Source organism: Vipera berus, assembly GCF_964194415.1.
Source record: "Vipera berus genome assembly, chromosome: 4".
Classification (NCBI taxonomy): Eukaryota; Metazoa; Chordata; class Lepidosauria; order Squamata; family Viperidae; genus Vipera; species Vipera berus.
This window is the reverse complement of record NC_138206.1, coordinates 109,708,624-109,724,944: the sequence shown is the minus strand read 5'-3', so window position 1 is coordinate 109,724,944 and position 16,321 is coordinate 109,708,624. Positions and strand designations below refer to the sequence as shown.

At 43.6% G+C, this 16,321-nt stretch overlaps 1 protein-coding gene across 1 annotated transcript in view; it reads right to left on the bottom strand.

The window, feature by feature from the left end:
- MYCBP2 (MYC binding protein 2) overlaps positions 1-16,321 on the bottom strand; it is a 141,309-nt gene that overhangs the window by 7,639 nt on the left and 117,349 nt on the right. Inside the window, exons 64-79 of the mRNA XM_081326766.1 lie at positions 15,809-15,969; positions 14,286-14,442; positions 13,732-13,956; positions 13,108-13,173; positions 12,200-12,439; positions 10,909-11,007; positions 8,691-8,771; positions 7,034-7,300; positions 6,659-6,942; positions 6,078-6,174; positions 5,824-5,943; positions 5,144-5,245; positions 4,363-4,491; positions 2,889-3,021; positions 1,635-1,738; positions 483-674 (exon numbers count right to left, since the gene is read on the bottom strand). Of these exons, the coding sequence (XP_081182892.1) occupies positions 483-674; positions 1,635-1,738; positions 2,889-3,021; positions 4,363-4,491; positions 5,144-5,245; positions 5,824-5,943; positions 6,078-6,174; positions 6,659-6,942; positions 7,034-7,300; positions 8,691-8,771; positions 10,909-11,007; positions 12,200-12,439; positions 13,108-13,173; positions 13,732-13,956; positions 14,286-14,442; positions 15,809-15,969 (2,457 nt within the window). The remainder of the gene's footprint in view (positions 1-482; positions 675-1,634; positions 1,739-2,888; positions 3,022-4,362; positions 4,492-5,143; positions 5,246-5,823; positions 5,944-6,077; positions 6,175-6,658; positions 6,943-7,033; positions 7,301-8,690; positions 8,772-10,908; positions 11,008-12,199; positions 12,440-13,107; positions 13,174-13,731; positions 13,957-14,285; positions 14,443-15,808; positions 15,970-16,321) is intronic.

Sequence of the window (16,321 nt, the reverse complement as noted above, 5' to 3'; positions counted from 1 at the left end):
CGTTTAAGATTCACATTAGCCGGTGTGCATAGCTAGTGACTTTCGGTCTGCTTTCTGTGCACGTGCTGCTGGCAACCAGCGCTCACATTTACATGGTGCTTGGCAAAGTCAGTTCTTGTCGGAAAGGGGATGCTACAAAGTCATAGCATCCCCCAGAGATCCTCAGTTCTAATTTCAGGTCCCCTGGCACTTATTTTAAATGTTTTAAATGCTTATTCTTCGTGCCAAGCAAAATATTTGTTTTAAAAAAATGGAACCCCAAACGCGCCAGAGTCCAGCTAAACAACGCTAAGACCACTAATAGTTCCAATTCATAGATGCGTATGAACATCAATACTACCGGAAGAAATAAATAAATAAATAAAAGTTGAACCTCTTTGCCCAGACTTGCTGGGACCCAGGGTTGGTTTAAGAGAGAGAGGAGAGAGGAGAGAGGAGAGAGAGAGAGAGAGAGAGAGAGAGAGAGAGAGTGAGCAGCACACCTGAACGGCGGGAGCTGCTGAAAGTGCTTCCGTGAAGCAAATCATGCACATGTCGTCGGCGTCTTGCTTCAGGGCGGTGGTGGTGCTCTTGTCGCAGCCATGCAGGCAGGGCAAACACTGGCCTTCGTTCCTGACTCCTCCGCAAGGATGGCCACAAGGGTGAGTTTTGCTGCAGGCGAGCTTAGCATATTCCTAGGAAAGGGTCAGCAACAACTCCATCAATGTTCTTTGCAGGGGATCAAAAAAAAGAAACCAAAAAAAACACCAACCCGTAGCAATCTTAAAATGAATGTCACGGTAGGAATGGCAGAACTGTTCTTCTGCCTGCTGAACTGCTCCCCTCAGTCAGACACATGTTTTGAACAGGCAAGAGAGCCCACGTCTGGCAGCTTTAAGGGGGAGGGTCTGCAAACTCTAAATTTACATCAAATTGCAGGTAAAGGTAAAAGGTTTCCCTGCCCAGTTGTCTCCAGCCCTACCGGGCAGTGCTCATTGGTTTCTTGGCTTGAGGGAGCGTCTGAAGGCATTTTTCGTGGTCAAGTGGCCAGCATGGCTATATGCCAAAGGTGCAGGGAACACCGTTGCCTTCCCACCTATTTATCTACTGGCATTTGTATACTTTTGAACTTCCAGATGAAGGAAGCTCGCCCTGTTGGATGGTGCTCGGGTTTTGAACCCAGGCTGTCAGCTTTCCAGCTGACAAGCTCAGCATCTTTAGCCACTGAGCCATCGTGCCCCATAAACAGGCCGTACAGTCTCTACTTTCAGCAGACATTAGTCCGCCGAATGAGAGTCTGAACGAAAACTTTGTCCACTGTACCCAAAGCTGCTTAGACTGATGTCTGATGCGCAGAAGGATAAGTCTTCTTTTTTTCCTTTGAATTGGCATTTGAATGGGTAGGAGGATGAAGAGCAGCAGGAATGCCAAGGGGTCCTGTCCTGCTTTGGCCAACATCTATAGGGGAACCCTCAAGAGGACAGCTGCTGGCCTTGCTCTGCCCATTCCTTGCTGGGTGCTGGCTTATAGCTTCACCCAGAACTGGCCTGGTTGAGCTATCCTCCTAGAGATGCCACTCAGGAGTGACGTTCGCAAGTTCCAAGTAGTTCGTCTCGGACATTCTAAGACTGGCTCAGAGTTTGGGGGGTACAGACCTGGCAGTCAGCATCTGAACAGACACTGCCGACAGCCGATAATTCTGTTCCGTTTCGGCAGCCGCAGAAACGACATACTTCGCAGCTGCTTGCGGTGGGCTTGCCTAGATCCAAACCAGAAAGAAAAGAGAATAAAACTTCTGTATTATCAAATCAGGCAAATACGAACCATTCTACCGTGCGCAAAGGATCTACCCAGCAGCCGTGGCTTTGCAGGCCCTGAAAAACTGAAGCATCTAGCAGGAAAAAAAAAGGGAAAAATGTGCTTGGCCTAATGAGGAACGGCAGCAGTTTTGCAGGGTTTTTGGTACAGAGACAGATCTACTTGCCAGGTCCTCTGGAACCAGAGGTGTCAGAGACAGATCCTGAAAAGGTCTGTGCATCAAACAGGACTCCCTGGGAAAATCCTGCAAGGAGGGAATTTACACACTGTACTTTTCTGATTTGCTTTCATCCATATAGTACATGAGGCGCTGGGCAAAAATCGCCCATCGGGCATCATTTCTGCACTGAAGTAGTATAATTATTGTTTGAACCTGTATGCCACCCAATTCTCAATGACTCTGGGAAACTCACAACAATCAGACAAAGAGGTTACAATCCAATCAACAAAACCAAAGGTAAAGATTAAAAAAAAAGAGAGAAATATGAAGAAGCCAGAGTGCTACTATCTCTTGCTAAAGTCCTGGGTGAAAAAGCCAGGTCTCAGTGGCTTGGCTGAAAAACAGCAGAGTGGGACCAGATCTTGAGGGTGAATTTCTTCCAGAGGACAGGTGCTGCTACAGACCATGAACATTTTCAGGGTCCCAATAGATGACATGGTTTAACTGGAGGAGCCGAGAATGTGTTTATCCCTGCAGGATGGAATCAGCCAGGCAGATGTTAAGAGAGACAAGTTAAGGGAGAAAGAGAAGCTGCCAACTAGATTCCAATTTCAGTCAAGTTCACGATGTAAGCGCAAAGACCCATTTTGATCAGTGCGCCTGAACCAGTATTTTTCCAACTCTGCTTGTGTTATTCTATGCAAGCCAGCGTCTTCAACCTAGAAGCTAGTATGCTGTTTCCTGCATCTCCAGAACTACAGTAAGAGACGTAAATCATCACATATCTCATTGAGCTGGGTGCTCAAAATACTTCTGAACGAACGAATGAATGAATGAGCATTGTATGACACATTCTCAGAATGCTCAATGTATTTTACATTGCCACCATTCAAGTGATAAAAATAAAACTTTAATTAAAAATAACTTTTACCTGTATGTTCTCTGAATTCCACCATAGCCTTCATGGTTTTAGAATCGGCTAGTGCCATCAACCAGAAGAGTTTAGTCCTACCACAACCTTCATGGAGATCTACTTTGATAGCCTCTTCTTCTTCTTTGAACACCTGTTGGGTTTGCCAAACACTTATTAAGATTTGTAATTAGGGAGCCTAGATGATAAAAATACACATCTATCATCTATCTATCTATCTATCTATCTATCTATCTATCTATCTATCTATCTATCTATCTATCTATCTATCTATCTATCTATCTATCTATCTATCTATCCATCCATCCATCAATTCTTATCTCTCTCAAAAAGGGATCTCTGGACTTTCGAAATATAGACTTTTGTATATTTAAGTTATTTCTCTCTTATTTGACTTTATTAGCAATAAAATAAAATAATCTAAAATAAAAAAACAAGGTAATAATGATTCCATTTTTCAGTTCAAAGCTTCACAGAGCTATCGATCAATGGCCAGATCAACAGAAACCAGCACCAGATAAAGAAGGCCAATCAAACAAGGGCCAATACCAGTTCCCAGCCAGAACAGCTCCTCTCCACCCTGCACTGATGAGCTTGCCTGGACAGGCATGGAAAGGTCTGCAGGAAGAGAAATGAATTCGGAGACCACCTGGCACCTGAGAATCCCACCCTGAGCTGCCCACAGCGTCCAAGAACATTTGGAAAGGGCAAAGAGGCCTCTGCTAGGAGCAAACTCTATGGTGCTGCATGTTAAGCTCACCTGCTTCTACACATACTACACGTAAGGAGAACACACTCTTATACTAACCCCTCCACACTGAAACACCTGCAGGAAGAGAAGTGAGTTCAGAGACCACCTGGCAACTAAAAACTCAACCCTGAGACTGCCCATATTCTTTCTGCCCAGATTGCAAGCAGACTTGTGAGTAGCAAAATGCTCAGGTTTTTTGCAGTTTTTTTTCCTCCTCCCTCTAAAGAGTGGGAATAAAATAAGGTGGCCTGTTGGAAGCAAACTGAGGTTCTGCTGCTAAGCAAATTCTCCCCCAAAGTCTCTTTGTGGTCACATGGGCTGCAAATAAATAAAATAAATAATGAAATAATAATAATAAAATAATGTAATAAAATAAAAATAATGTAGTAAAGTAATAAAATAACTTAATAAAAGAATAAAATAACATAATAAAATAAAGTAAAATAAAATAATAAATCAAATCATTAGGTAATTCCATTTGAGAGGTTTTAATCTCAGCTTCTGTTCTCCATCCAAGCCCTGACACTGGTTCAGGCTTTCCCTGCAGATCTGGGGTGATGATATATCACCACAGATTGACAAAAGCAAATTCCTACTCTGACCTTTTCTCATGTGACTAGGAGATGACAAATTATGAACTTGCATGCCATCTTTAAAAAAGGGGAATTTTAAATATGACTTTTTTTCTCCCCAGAGGGTTGGGAAGCATGAGTCATACGTCACCTGTCGCTGATGTGACTTTGTTCGCCGATGAAGATGGAGGAATCGATCACAGTCTGTGCAGAGATTCCCACAGATGTTGCATAAGATAATGGCCGCCGTTTCTCCATCATCATGGTTATCACACATCGGCTGAAAGATTTTAAAAAGATCAGTCTAAGGTTAGCAAACTCTTTACTTAGAGTTGAGCTTGTTTCCTGTTGACTTTTTTTTCTAAGCACAGGATTTTTTTCTCCTTAATTTTCCTGAGAAACCTGACACCTCAAGAAGGACTTTTCATGTAAGAATTGAGGGAAAGGTAGGGGTTTTTGGAAACTGTGGTAGGAATGTCCATCCCTCTCTTATTGGCGACAGCAAACACATGATAAATAATTAATTAATAAAGATTTTGAGCATTTTGAATTTCTCCTTCCCAGGCTTTAATCAGCTTATGAAATAAATTACAAACTCATTTCCTATCTGTGGATTGTTTATAGCTGGCATTCCTTCCATTTTTTCCCTCAGCTTCCTGCATCTAAGGTTGCTTCCTGGTGTCCCACCCAAGTGCTTAACCAGGCCCAACTCTACTCAGCTTGGGAAGATCAGCTTCGGTCAACTGGCTCAAGCTGATATGTACCTTTACTTTCCAAAACACAAGATGTATTTGCACTCTGAAACGTTAACACAGAAGCAAAGAATATCACATTCCTTTTACTGAGAAACATCCAGTATCTCAAAAGATAGGGGGACTAACTCTGAAAGATACACTGGGGGCAGCTTTTTTTTTTTTGCACTTATTCCTCACCATCTGTTTCTGCTGTCCATCTTTACCCATCCATCTTCCAGAAGAGAGGCGGTCAACGTGATCCTGGTCAAGGACACAGAGAGAGGCCAGGGCCAGCCACAACTGCAGGAAGGAGGACAGGCTCATTTAGCAACATAACGGTTGGAGCAATTGCTGATTTATCTATTTCCTGGGGCTTGGGTTCTCTTCCAATCAGACTAAAAAAGGTAAAGGTAAAGGTTCCCCCGCATATGCGTGCTAGTCGTTTCCGACTCCAGGGGCCGGTGCTCATCTCCGTTTCAAAGCCGAAGAGCCAGCGCTTGTCCGAGGACGTCTCTGTGGTCATGACTAGACGCCAAAGGCGCACGGAACCCTGTTACCTTCCCACCGTAGCGGTCCCTATTTTTCTACTTGCATTTTTACGTGCTTTTGAACTGCTAGGTTGGCAGAAGCTGGGACGAGTAACAGGCACTCACTCTGTTACGTGGCACTCGGGATTCGACCCACCAAACTGCCGACCTTCTGATCGACAAGCTCAGCGTCCTAACCCACTGAGCCACCGCGTCCCTCCAATCAGACTAGATCTTGACAATTTATAGATTTATTAGTAATGTTATCTTTGTATTATAAACTAATAAGAATAACTATTAGTAAAGAGGATGGATGAGAAGCAGAGATAACAGGTAAGTCAACTTTCTTACACGAGTTGTGGCGATGCAGCGCGCAGGGGATCTGAATTCTTCCTCCATTTTGGTCAAAGCAATAATTGTTTCAGCAATGGCATTTTTTGTCACACGAGACCAAGCTTCAGACAAGTGACCCTGCACAAGGAAGCAGTTTAGAGCATGAATATGTTTCACACAAAGAGGAAAAAATGCTAAAGTCTACCTGAGCAAAACTGCTCTGGGTGAACCGCAGAGCAGAAGAGGTATATGCTAAGATAAAGGAAGCTTACAGCTGCCATGTCTTTTATGAGCTTAATAATGATTTCTGAAATCTGCGTCGGAGTTGAGCCCTTCATCCACCAATGGCTTTCACCTCGTCTAAGGTAACTAGAGGGAGAAATAAAATAAAATAAAATTAGAATGGACAGCATTTTTGAAGCACGTTTTAGGCACACAGCTGTGTCATCTCAAAGGGGAGTCGGCACAAATCTTTACAAAAAAAAAGTCCCGTGGGCTATGGGGAACTGTGTAACTGCTAGGTAAAGGTTCCCCCGCACATGTGTGCTACTCGTTTCCGACTCTAGGGGCCAGTGCTCATCTCCGTTTCAAAGCCGAAGAGCCAGCGCTTGTCCGAGGACGTCTCTGTGGTCATGTGGCCGGCATGACTTCCCACCGTAGTGGTCCCTATTTTTCTACTTGCATTTTTACGTGCTTTCGAACTGCTAGGTTGGCAGAAGCTGGGACGAGTAACAGGTGCTCACTCTGCTATGTGGCAATTGGGATTCGACCCGCCAAACTGCCGACCTTCTGATCAACAAGCTCAACGTCCTAACCCACTGAGCCACCGCGTCCCTGTGTAACTGCTACCAACCTGGAATTGAAAATCATTGGCAAAGTAACAGTCGTAACGCCTTTCCCAGCTGCCGTGCCAGCCGTGCCCGTTATGGTGGTGCCTTTGGCCTTGAGCTGAACAGTGAGTGCTTTGGCAATACAGCCCAGGAACATGTCCAAAATGCCCAGCTTGTTCCAGTCTCCCTTCTCCGTGGAGTGGATGATATCGCTGATATCTGCTGGAGGCAGGGCTTTGACCCCAATGACGCTGGCCAAGCGACTTGGGGTGACTTCCGGCAGGACCCGTCTCAGTAAAGAGGTGACCTGAAAGGGGGCAGCCACAGAGGTCAGCCGACCGTGGCTCGGGAGCCAACCATCCCGCAGCCGGAGAAGGTGCCTCCTTTTCAACACTAACCTGCCTCTGGACTCTGGGAGAAGCTGTGTGCAGCAAGGAGAAGAGATCCTGCAGCAAGGTCAGCTGTTGGGCCAGGTACTGGCGCCCTACATTGGAGCCGCTCAGGGCCAGCACCATGGACAGCAGCTCGAAGCAGTAGGCGTCCGAAGAGGCATCCTCGTCGTTGGGCTGGGAGTTGGCATTCTCCTTGCTGGAAATGGCATGTTCCCATTCTTCTCGGACACGCGTGGCTTCCATGCGGATGGCTTGCACGATATGAGCACAGACCTAATCCCAAATAGAGGCACCAGAGGAAATTAAACCGTAGCTCAGACCTGTCAGTTTAATCGCCTAAGCCAGGGGTCGCCAACCTTGGCCACTTTTAAGACTTGTGGACTTTCAACTCCCAGAATTCCTCAGCCAGCTTTGGCTGGCTGAGGAATTCTGGGAGTTGAAGTCCACAAGTCTTAAAATGGCCAAGGTTGGAGACCCCTGACCTAAACCAGCGGCCCCCAACCTTTGGGGCACCAGGGGTCAGTTCTGTAGAGAGAGGTTTTTCCCCGAACCGGGGGTGGTGTGGTTTCAAGAGCTGCCTGCATCCCGCGGCTGGGGCTTTGCTTGTTTGCGTGGCCTGGTTTCTGGCATGCTGCAGCCCAGTGCTGGTACACAGACTACAGGTTGCCCACCCCACCCGAACAAGACTGCATGTCTCTTCAAAAATACTGATGTTTAGTACAGATACCCCATTAAGTTCAAGGAAATACGAGGCTGAACTGAGACTTAAGTCTACCTCACAGTGTGCTTACATGAATTCACATACTACAAGTGGTAGACCTGAAGCCCTTAGGACAAATATAAACAGAAGTAGCTGTTCTTGCAAGGTGAATGATACATCTTGCCCAAATCACACACGCCCCTCCTCAAAAGAATGGATGGATTGCATTTCACTACGCTGGGAATTGCTGCCAAGGTAAAACCATTGAAATGTCCCAAACGCATTTTTACCTAAACTGGATTTTTTTTAAAAAAAATTCCCTTGAAAACATTTAACTTCTCATCCAAGAAACTTCTTCAGTTCTAACTGAGTGGTGGGAAGTGGAAGGATTTATATTCTTTGCACTCATTTGATTGTTTGGGGGGTGGGGGTGGCGGGGAGAAAAAAGTCCTGTTGTGTTTTTGGAAAAGCACCTTTGGGACAACCTGGATGATTCACATGTCTGCACATGTATGGGAGGGAAGACTTTATTCCTGCTGATCATATGGATTCTAACATCCCCAATTCCTGTCCCAGATGCTTCTCACCTCACAAATACATACGTGTACATACGTGTCTCCTGTTAAGTGAATATACTGAGTACCTTGCGCATACCAGTCTACTTCATTCTGTGCACATGACCACCACAAGTGTATTGATGTTCACTGTGGAAACTTAGGATGGGTCAATTTTAATCTTTACACTGAAAATCAAGCATTATATTTTTCCCTTGCTGGTAGAATTGTAAGTCCACCATTTTTATAGGTTTGGGGGGCACTGACAAGTTCCTAACTGACAGGGTCCCCCTCCTTTCCCGAGTGACTTGATCTCTTAGCATATGAAATCTTTTATTCTTAAGCTGGAGATCACATGCACCACGTAGTGGAATAAAGCCAGCTTTACAAAATGTTCTAAGGAACAAACCTGCTTTTGCAAATTCGTGAGTTTACTCCTGCTAAAGATGATTCCCACCATGTGTTCTTTCAGGTCTGCATCCGAAGTTGCCTTGAAAAGGAATACGATATTGTTTAGTATGATCATACGTTTCACATTCTGATTAGAAATTTAAAGCAGTTTTGCTTTTGTTTCCAATGCGAGTTTTGGTTATTAAGTGACATCAAGAATCTAGCTAAGGTAAACCAATTGAAAAATTAGGACATAACCATATTTTCAAAGAGACTATAAGCCTTAAATCTCCTAAGACCTTTTCAAATAGCAGAATTCCAAACGATACTGGTTTTCCAGCTGCACCATGATGGATTCCTTACCCTTAGGCAGGTGAGACTTGGTTCATCCTCACCTGGAAGTGAATGTCAGGTCCACCATCTTCAGCTTGGCGCCATGCTGGCATCCTGTCATCAAAGGACTAGGGGAGATGGATGGCGGGGGGACGACGACAAATGGGCAATAAAACTGTAGGTATGTTTGTATGGGAGTTTGGGAGGGAGGAATGACAGCTGAAGAAAAGTAGATCAATATGGAACCGGTTCGCATCTCCAAGGCCGTTTGCCCTGAGTGTGGAAAGTTACCAGCCCAAACACCTCAGCATTCCCAAAAGATCATGGCAGCATCACATTGGTTGGATTTGGACTGGTCATGGGGAGGGGGAGGGACAGGACTGAAGAAAATAGTTTTGTATTGATGCACAAGAAACTCAGATTCCGCCTGACTTTACTGCAACCGGCATCTCTTAATAAAAGTAGCTTTCACTCCAACCAAGCGGAGTCGAGGGTTTTTCCCCTAAGGCAGGGGTAGGCAACCTCGGCTCTTTTGTGACTCATGGACTTCAACTCCCAGCTGACTCAGGAATTCTGGGAGTTGAAGTCCATGAGTCATAAAAGAGCCGAGGTTGCCTACCCCTGCCCTAAGGGATCAGACCGGGGCAAGCCTGACAGTGAGATTTTTCCTAATTAAAAAAAAAAAAGTTTACATAGTGGCAAACCCCCCCCCCCCCCCGAGAATCAACAGCGAAGCCAGAATATTGTGGAGAATAATTTCTAACCTGATTACCACTGGAATATCATCATTTAACCTTCCTAGACAAGGGAAGTTGGTTGTGGACGTCTGTAGCAGGAGGCACAAGCTGGCCCTTCAATGTCAGGTTGGGGCAGTGGTTGCCCCAATTCCCTAGCAAGCACTATGCTGACTATTTTACGAACGAGAACTGTACAGAAGATTTAATCTCAGGGATTTTTCTTTACTTCCAGGACTATATGACAGCGTGTGTGTTTATATTTCGATAGGAAATTCAAGAAAACAAATTTTTTTCCCCAGCAGAATGGAAACAGAAAAACTAATCTTGTTATGCTAAGCGACAATACAGGTAGTCCTCGACTTACGACCACAACTGAGCCCAAAATTTCCGTTTGCTCAGCAACACAGTCGTTAAGTGAGCTTTGCTCCATTTTACGACCTTTCTTGCCCCGGTTGTTAAGTGAATCGCTGAAGTTGCTAAGTTAGTAACCCAGTGGTGAAGTGAATCTGGTTTCTCCATTGACTTGGCTTGTCGGAAGGTCGCAAAAGGGGATCACCTGACACCGGGATACTGCGACCGTCATAAATACAGAGCCAGTTGCCAAGCGTCTGAATTTTCCATGGGGATGCTGCAATGGTTGTTAAGTGTGAAAAACTGCCATAAGTCACGTTTTTCAGAGCCGTTGTAATTTCAAACAGTCACTAAATAAACTATTATAACTGGAGGACTAATTGTACACCCGCAACCATGGCTTTCTGCAGAGCTGATTCAGGGGGAGCTCTTAAAGCCGAAGCAGCACTGAATACACAAAAGGTTAAAAGCCTTTGGCTCATGTGAATATGCTCTCCAAGGTGCCCCAGCATGGAGCCGTATCAGGTTCGTCAGGAACAGTACCCAGCGGTGACCTCTACGCCTACGGTTAACGTCTCTTAAGTACCAAGCAGTGTGGCAACAACAACAACAACAGGCCTGGGCTAAGCTTCCCTCTGAGCAGGGTGCCGTTAAGCCATCATTCAATATTACTAAAGGTTAAAAGCCTTGTTTCTGAATGATCCAGACCGTTGACTAAAGGGAACGCGGTCCCAGGTGGACAGTTCGAGATCTGAACCAACTTGCATTGGGAGATTAAAAAAAAAATCTTGGTAATTGTAGAATATAAATAAATACATTGTGTACTTTTTCTTCTCCTTCGGGTGAAGAAAGCAAAGCCTTTTCTTCCTGTTCTGGGGTGGGCTCAGCATCTCCAGATATGAGTTTGCCAAAGACCTGTTTCAGAGGGTAAACAAAATACTGGAATAAGACAGATGTGCTATTTCTTTTTTCTTTCTTTCTTTTAGGCAGCAACATTAGCAATTTTAAAATATTTGATTACTGATCTGAAAATAAGTAAACTATGAAACATATTACTTTATGCAATGTTTGTTTTCAACAGGACAGCACTGAGAGTAACTAATACAAAACTAATACTACAAATTCCAGATTCCTATGATCAGATACTGCCTGCTGCATTAAAACGTGCACATTCTACTCTCATGCAGTTGTTTAAAGTTGAGAAGAGATATCACACATTATCTAGTCCAAGTGTTGTGATTCAGGGTCAGCCTGTGGGTTCGGCAGTTGGGTCGGACGACTCAGAGGAGGAGGAGGGGGGTGTTGAAGAGCTTGCAGATGAGAGCCCTCAGCCAGGCCCCTCCCACCTGGTCACGACGGAGACCCAGCTGTGTGAGCCTGACAGCGTGGATGAAGATGACCCACAGCTGGCCCTGTTCAAGGACGCCCGACGCAGGAGGCAGTCAATCAGGAGTAAACAGAGGAAGGCAATGGGGCACCTCGGAAGGAGGCAGAGAGAAGCCACGCCCTAAACTGTATAAAAGGGGAATGCATGGGAGGGCTGGTTTGCTGAAGGCAACCGCTTGAAAAGCTCCTGTTTCTTGGTTCGTGTCTTGTTTGTTTTTGTATCAATAAATTTGGCAGGCTTAATTCCAGCCTCTTGCCTTCTTGTAAAAGGGGTTGTCCCTGCCTTTTCTGCAGGGCCGGTAGCAGGCTGGTACAGAACACCAAGATGAAGGTGGAAAACGGTGAAGAGGGAATTGGGGAACAGACATCCAAAGCGGAAATCATTTTAGAGATTTAAGTAAATCAGGAAGCAGCGGAATCAAGTGTAAGTAAACATCACAATATACAGCACGAATTGTCCATTTTTCCCAAGGAACTCAGATGGACGTGTGCATATTCAAATGGAACTCCTCCAAATTAAACTCCACCGCCAACCTGTATTTGGGGGCATCGTTTTAACTTGTGGATTTTTCTCCTTTTCATAACTCGATGCATAACTTTAGGAAGGGGCAAAAGAAATGTGAAAAACGAAGACAGGATTCCCAGGCCATGTCTGCCTACACAGAGGACAATCTTGCTTTATGGAGGCTTGAGAGTTGTGTTGCTTCTCAATACCCCTCACCTGTGAAGTGATAAGCCTGAAAACTCGCAGTGTCTCAGCTTCACAGCTCCTTTGTTGAGCAACACTGGCTGAGATCTGGCCAGCTATTTTGATGCTTTCTCCATCTTTCCAACCGAGCACTTTCACCTGCCGAACTCGGAGGGTATTTTCTGGCCCCTTTAACTCAATTTTGAGGATGTGATTGTCTCCACCAGGAAGTTCACTAGTTACCCAACCAATATGTCTAGAGTCCAAGTCAACCTAAAACACAGGAATAGAAAAGCAAGCTGGTGTAGAGATAGCAGAAACATAACTGCATAACTTTCAAGCAGAATGGTTCAAAAATCAAAATTAACCTCCTGAGTAAGGCTACAAGATCTGACTTAGAAAAATATGTATGACCACTAGATGGCCACAAATACTTATGCAGAGTTTCTCTATCTCTGCTACCATCTAGTGGATAACCCAATTTCTGCAGCCGGATTTGAAGTTAAGTTACATCCAAACCCCACAGTCAACTGTGGTGTTTGGGTCTAACTTAACTTCAAATTACAGGATTAGTTGAGGCTAAAACATGTTAGAATTGCTTTGTATAAAGCATTTGCTTGAGAGTAAACAGTGGAAAAATACAAAAGCAAATCAGCTTTGAATCAAAACAACGTTATCCTTTCCACCAACTACATCGAGCTGGACAGTTAAATCTAGAATGGTACATTACTTTTGCAGCTACTAACATTTTAGAACAAAGACATTATTAGATACAAGGGGAGAGATCTTGTATCTTTTCTTTCTTTCAATACCAGAATACAGAATAACGAAATGATGTCCAAGTTCTCAATTAAGAAAAGTTCATTAAACCAAATGTTAGATACATAGATTTTAAATATTAAGATGCTTGGTTATTACTCACAATGGCATAAGTAAACTACCTGTTTTATTCTGCACAGATCTTCAACTGTTTTTCCAGTCAAAAAAGTCATTGAAGTCACTTTATTCTAGAGGTTACAATATGAAATAAAAAATTAAAAACCAAGCATTAAAAATTGCTTTTGATACCAACAGTTTAAAATAAGACAGAGACACAGAGATCAGATCCAGTTTGGCATAATAGTTAAGGCACCAGATAAGAAATTTGTAAGCTGTGAGTTCTAATCCCATTTTAGTTAAGCAGCCAATTGGGCCAGTCCATCTTTCTCAGCCCTGGGAAACATGCAATTGTAAATCACTTCTGAAATCTTACCAAGAAAACTGTTCAGGCAATCACTAGGAGTCAACAATGACACAAACGTGGAAAAAAATAGACAGCCAAAAAAAACAAACAAAAAAAAACAACCAAACCCACCACATTAAAAAAAAGATTTTTTTAAAAAGTATTTCTTATCACACAAGCATTTTCCCCCGTTATATCCTTGCCATCTGGCTTATATATGCATTTATAACAAAACCTCGATCTGCCTTGCTTTTCCAGATCTATGGCTTTATAATTCATGCACCCTCTAATGTCCAATGGGGCATGTCAACATGACTCTTCCTTCAATCAAAACAGTGCTTACCCCGAGGTCTCGCGAATTGTCCACATGAACAGACACGTAGTGGGCGTTAATTCCTTTCATACAATTAATTGTAATGTTTTTGGTTTTATTTTTGTCTTCATCGCCCGATTCCCAGAAGGTTTCCGTTGACCCATCTGTCAAACTACCAATCATGGCTGGTCGGCTTGAAGTTTTTATATCAACGATGTTAGTTAAGTCCTTCAGGCAGACCACTATGCATGATTCCTATTAACACAAACAAATGTCACAGTCAAACACACTATTGTGGTTTAAATTAATTTAATAAAATATTTAATTTAAAATGAGATCAACATTACTGAATATGCCCCGTGCACCCCACCCCCACCCCTTTCATTTATTCCTTTAAATCAGTCTGGGCAAACTTTTTTCTGCTCAATTTCACAATTTGCTAGATATACCCAGATGGAACCAAATCAAACATTTTCCAAACATTCTTTATGCTCGAAATCACCCATTCAAGGAAACCATTTTGGCCAGGTATTCTTTGGATTCTCACCGGCTGCTGTCACAGTAAGCCAGAAAAGCAAACTTGCCTGACTCAGAGCTTCAAAGCCAGACTGGACGCTAATGCTAAAGCTCTCCTCACTGTCTCCATCATCAGATTTGGAGAGAATGTTGTTGATGTGATGAAAGACGTTGCTCTGATGCAAAAACTGGTGGTCGGATTGCTTGAATTTGAGGCTCCAGCATCTGAAAAACAAGGTAGTAATGATTCCATTTTTTCAGTTCAAAGCTTCGAAAGATACATCCTTCCGTTCACAGAGCTATCGATCAATGGCCAGATCAACAGAAACCAGCACCAGATAAAGAAGGCCAATCAAACAAGGGCCAATACCAGTTCCCAGCTAGAACAGCTCCTCTCCACCCTGCACTGATGAGCTTGCTTGGACAGGCATGGAAAGGTCTGCAGGAAGAGAAATGAATTCAGAGACCACCTGGCACCCGAGAATCCCACCCTGAGCTGCCCACAGCGTCCAAGAACAATTGGAAAGGGCAAAGAGGCCTCTGCTAGGAGCAAACTCTATGGTGCTGCATTGTTAAGCTCACCTGCTTCTACACATACTACACGTAAGGAGAACACACTCTTATACTAACCCCTCCACACTGAAACACCTGCAGGAAGAGAAGTGAGTTCAGAGACCACCTGGCAACTAAAAACCCAACCCTGAGACTGCCCATATTCTTTGCAAGCAGACTTGTGAGTAGCAAAATGCTCAGGTTTTTTGCAGTGTTTTCCCTCCTCCCTCTAAAGAGTGGGAATAAAATAAGGTGGCCTGTTGGAAGCAAGCTGAGATTCTGCTGCTAAGCAAATTCTCCCCAAAAGTCTCTTTGTGGTGATATGGGCTGCAAATAAATAAAATAAATAAAATGATTAATAATAATAATAATAATAATAATAATAATAATAATAATAATAATAATAATAATAATAATAATAATAATAATAATAATAATAATAATAATAATAATAATAATAATAATAAAATAAAAATAATAAAATAAAGTAAAATAATATAGTAAAATAATAAAATAAAAATAAAATAACCTAATAAAATAACCTAATACATAAAATAAAATAAAATAAAATATCTGGAAGGGCACTGCTGAAATTCAGCCAATGGGATAACAAATTCTGATAGCACAACTGGGGGAATTTATGATGCTTTCAAAGATAAGGGGGTGGGTGGCTTAGATGCTCTTCTAGGCAGCTCTTGGACCCCCTTCCCACCAGTAAACCTCCAGCAACGGACTCCAAAGGGGTCAAACTGAATAACCACACAGCGCCGTCAGAATCATTATGTGATGTCCAATTGAGGGCTGAGTTCCAGAAGAAGCCTTCTGAGGTAATCCATCCCCAGCCTGACTATGCCCACCAAGGCCAGCTATGGACGTTGGGAGACCCCGCACACGAAGACCAGGGCTTGGTCCAAATTCCTTCCTAGCAATCACCACCAGGTCACGTTTTCCTGGAGAAAATATGGCTCTGCCCTGAAGCGTTTCCTAAGCCCCAGAGCTTCATTGTGTCCGGAGCCCACCTGCACCTGAGATAGCCCACCTCAGAGCCATCTGCTGTAATGAACTTCCACTCGGCAGCAACATCATCAGGTCCGAGATGGTCTGCAGCAGACGGTGGAAAGTGTGAGGGAGCGGATGTGCAGCTTCTCCAGCAATCACAATGTCCGACAACGGATGCTCACAAACCCGCGTGTCCTTTTCCTAACACATCAAGCACAAGTAGCATTGAGTTAGTTATTTAATGCTGTTCCACACTGTGGTTTCCCCAAGACGACTTTTGAGACACACAAACACACAAAGCTGTAGAGCAGCGGGGCAAACTTCATAAAACAATAAGATCCGTAGCAAAGAATAGTCAGCTAAATAAGACAAATCCAAACCTTAAATAACCTACAAAAGCAGCACAAAGAGCAAAAACAATTCAAACCTAAAAGAAAAAATAAATAAATTTAAAAACCCTGCTTTAAAGGTTTTCTAGCACAATGGGAATATGCTGAAGAAAAGCTAATTATCTATAACAGACATGTCAAACACAAGGCCCGGGGGCTGGATC